General features: G+C 64.4%; 1 protein-coding gene across 1 annotated transcript; it reads right to left on the bottom strand.

Moving 5' to 3' along the window:
* Window positions 1-1,751: 1,751 nt before the first annotated feature.
* On the bottom strand, window positions 1,752-3,712 carry CCDC188 (coiled-coil domain containing 188). The gene is made up of 8 exons (XM_007957956.2): window positions 3,566-3,712; window positions 3,386-3,490; window positions 3,214-3,270; window positions 3,045-3,104; window positions 2,577-2,641; window positions 2,362-2,416; window positions 2,023-2,075; window positions 1,752-1,938 (listed from the first exon to the last, which is right to left on the bottom strand). Exons 1-8 carry the CDS (start codon window positions 3,710-3,712, stop codon window positions 1,752-1,754), a joined length of 729 nt encoding a protein of 242 aa, XP_007956147.2.
* Window positions 3,713-3,872: the final 160 nt, after the last annotated feature.

Raw genomic sequence — 3,872 nt, 5'->3', positions numbered from 1 at the left:
GGTCCGGGCCCAGCGTGAGGGCGTGTGGAGCCCAGGAAAGGCCGTCCTGGGCCTTGGACCTTGGCGCCAGCAGCGCTGCTCCATGCTGATGTCCGTCTTTCTGCTTCTCTCTCACGGGATACCTCGGCCCGCAGGGGGCGGATCAGCGCCTGCAGCCGTGGATGGGGGCGGCGTGGCCAGCCCAGGGGGCCCCCTGGCCTGCACCTGTGCCACCTTGGCCGCCATGAGGACCACGCCCCGCTGCGGGCCCCCTGGAGCTCGGCCCCTGGGGCACCCCCCCGCGGGGCCGTGTGCCTCCTCCACTCGGCCGCCTCCAGCCTTTTCCCCAGTCTCTCGTGGCCGGAGCGGGACGCCAAGTAGGCAGCTCCGGGCCTGGGGACCGGCCCAGTCAGCACCCAGGATGCCAAGCTGCCGCAGACCTTGGGGCAGGACTGGGTGTGGGCTGGGGGCCCCCCTCTCCTACCTACCAGCTGCACCTTACCCACTCCCAGCCCAGTGGGGCCCATGAGGCTGTGTGCACCCACCTCAGGAAGTCCCCACCTGCTGCCAGGGTCCAGCACCCCCACGGGGACACCTTGCAGCAGACGGGCACAGCACAGCCTTCCCAGGGTGCGTGTCACCCAGCCGCCCTGCCCCAGCAGCACTTCAAATACCACTTCCTCCCCTGGAGCCCTGGTCGCTGTGGGCTGGGCTGGGGGTCTCAGGTTGCCCCGCAGGTCACTCTGCGTTCCCGACCCCAGCACATGAACAGATGCCTTAACCTCCTGGAGCCAGCAGCCTGGGAGAAGACCCTGGCACAGCCCCAATACCCCTTGCCCACCTGCCTGTACCCCGTGGACGCGCTGCCTGCCTTGTACTCTGAAGACGAAGCGTCGGAGGGGCTCAGAGTGCCCTGTGGTCCACAGCCTGGCAGAGTCCCCTGGGCTGCCAGGGCGGGATGGTACGCAGAGTCCCAGGAGGCGCCTACCGAGGCTGGGCCCAAGTCCACCCCGGGGCAGTTAACTCTGTTTCTCCCATTTTGGGATGAGCAAACTACAAAGCTGTTGTTCCACATTGTTCTAAAGAGCATTCATCTCCCCAAATAAAAATTTTAGTGCTTAACCTCCATGGCTCTGTCCACCAACATGGGCCCCCATCATCTGAGGCTTTGGACAGTGCCAGGAGGCGGGGCTGAACGGAGACTCAGGTTGGGGAAGGGGAATAGAAACTTGAGGGGCAGTGTCAGGAGGGCGGGGCAAGGCCAGGGGGCTACCTGAAGAGCGCAAGGTCGTAGGTCAGCAGGATCAGGTGCTGAGAATCGATTCCTCAAGTCACGTGGGAGGGCTTGCCCCGTCATTCTCTCTGCCTGAGGCCCTCTTTGCGCAACTGCTGTTCAGCATAGACCCTCCTGCCCGCCCCCCAGCCCAGAGCCCATTATCCCTGCCTGCCAGAGGAGCCCACCCTCACCAAGGGGGCTGGGACGGGGTGCCAATGAGAGACCCACACCGTGAGACCTACGTACATCTTAGGAGGCATCAGACCACCTGCCCCCACCCCCATCTCCATGGAAACATGCTCACAAACTTCTAGTGTCACGACTGTATGTCCGGCCACAGGCCCAGCCCTCAGGACAGACCCTGCCTCCATCCTCCTCCTCCTCGGCTTCTGGTAGGGCCACGGCGTGGCCATGGGCCGGGGCAGGAGCAGCGACTCGGCACCCAGGGCAGCACCGGCCCACAGCCTCCTCCTCGCTGGGGCCACCTGCCTCCAGCCTAGAAGGGCAGGAAGTCATCCACCTCGAGGCGCAGGAAAGGGCCCAGCAGGGACCGGAGCTTCCAGACAGTGGCGCGGCTCAGCAGGGGTGGCACCAGCCCCTCGAAGGGCACCGGGTCCACCACGTACACGTAGGCGGTGACGCAGGCCAGCAGGGCGCCCAGCAGCAGCCTCAAGGCCAGCAGCCTGTGGGCAGTGGTGGTCAGGGAGTAGGGGTGGGGCACCCACGAGGTGGTGGGGGAAACAGGCTCTGCCTTCACAGTGACCTACCGGAGCTGGCCTTTGAAGCCCTCCAAACAGCCCACCTGTGGCTTTGACTTGTGCTGGGGCAGGGGCCGGCCCAGAGACTGCCTCGGGGTGGAGGGGTAATGCTGAGGGCATAGGAAGGACGAGACTCCAGCGCCGGTCAAGGCAGGAGGCTGGGCCCAGCTGTGTAGTGCCCCCGATTCCCGCCCCCTGCCACCAGGATGGGCACTAGAACGGCTCTGCTTCCTCAGGGGCCCCTCTTGGGGCTCAAGCCCATTTCTCCCCTTCCAGTGAGGTCCCTCCCTCATGGTGCTTCCAGGGCGGGGTCAGGTCTCGAGGCAAAGACAGGTGGGGGCTTACCACTGTGCATGCCAACCGCTCTTCTTTGCTAGCCTGGGGATGGCTCTGGGCACGCTCCCTGGGGGGCCGCACTGTCAGGGCCCTGTGCCCCCCCTAGCCTGGCTCCCCCCTTGTTGATGCTACAGAACTGGGGTGGTCAGGAACTGGTCCACCCCATTCTGACCGGACACCTGCCCCCATCCTGGCCCAGCCCTGGGGCCCCGAGGCCCGCACGTCACCCCAGAATTTCCAGCTGAATGTCTTCCATCTGTGCCAGCACGCCCCGGATGTCCTTCTTGAGGTTCTGGGGTGGGGTGGGGGTAATGGGTCTTCCATTTCTGCCCTCCTGTGACCCTCATCAAGGAGTTGGTGGCCCACCAGGGAGTCACAGGACGGCCACCTAGCATCCTCCCAGGTTCCCAGCCCAGGTCACCCACCCATCAGCCTGCTGGCTATGATCTAGCTCCCAGGCTGATCACTCCTCAAAGGAACTCTGGTGGGGCAGTGCCTAAGGCATTTGACTGCTAACCAGAGGGCTGGCGGTTCAAACCCAACAGCCACTCCACAGAAGGAAGACAGGGCTATCTACTTCTGTAAAGATTTACCACCTCAGAAACCCAAAGGGGGTTTGGCTATCATCATGCCTCTCACCCCACCAGGCCCACCCTGTCTGCTTTACCTCAGGCGGCGCCCCTCAGGGGACCTACCAGGAGCCCGGTGGCCTGGTTGTTCAGAGCCATGTGCACCTCAGCCACACCATCCCATACCTGGTAGGGGAGAGGCAGGGTCTCAGCCTGGGGGAGACAGACCCATGTTTGTGCCTATACCAGGTGGGGCCCACCTTCCGCCCCAGGCCAGGCCAGGCAAGGTGGGCACCTCGGTGATGGCCATCTTCTTCCTCTCAAAGGACAGGCGGATCTGCTGCAGCTCGTTCTGGGGAGAATGAGAGAGCTGAGTGGGGGTGGTCAGAGCTGAGATGACCCCCCGTGTTCCTTCCTTGTCCCTCACTGTCTCTCTTGCGGTCCTTGCTCCCAGGCCCAGAGCTCACCTGGGAGTGTTGCATAAAAGCCTCCTCCCCCTGGCACACCTCCCGCCGAAGCACCTGTAGGGGCCCCTTGTCCTCCAGGGAGCAGGCCCTGGCTGGCTCAGGAGGCTGTGGAGGAGCTGAAGGTTAGCACGAGGTCACCGGTCATTCCTGACAGCCATCCACAGCCCATCCTCGACTTACCCAGGCCAAAAGCGTGCAGCCCGAGTGTTCAGGGCACAGGGGCAGGAACTGGTGCCCTGGCCCCAGGAGGGCCCCCAGCTGCTCCTGCAGGCCCTGGTTCTGCCTTTTCTTGGGGGGTAGGAACAGACACATGGGACGGCTCGTCATGGTGGCTGATGCGGCCCCACTCCCTCTGGGTCCCGGGACTGGGAATCCTGCCAGGCTGGGGCCAAGGCTGCAAGGCTAAGGTAGCGTGGGACCTAAGAGGTGCCTGAGAACGGGTCTGAGCTCGCTGTGCAGTTAGACTGCCGGGTCTGCTCGGGGCTGC

The sequence above is a fragment of the Orycteropus afer genome, unplaced genomic scaffold (genome assembly GCF_000298275.1).
Source record: "Orycteropus afer afer isolate SDZICR_OR568_19922 unplaced genomic scaffold, OryAfe1.0 scaffold00829, whole genome shotgun sequence".
NCBI lineage: Eukaryota > Metazoa > Chordata > Mammalia > Tubulidentata > Orycteropodidae > Orycteropus > Orycteropus afer.
This window is presented reverse-complemented; position numbering and strand designations above follow the sequence as displayed.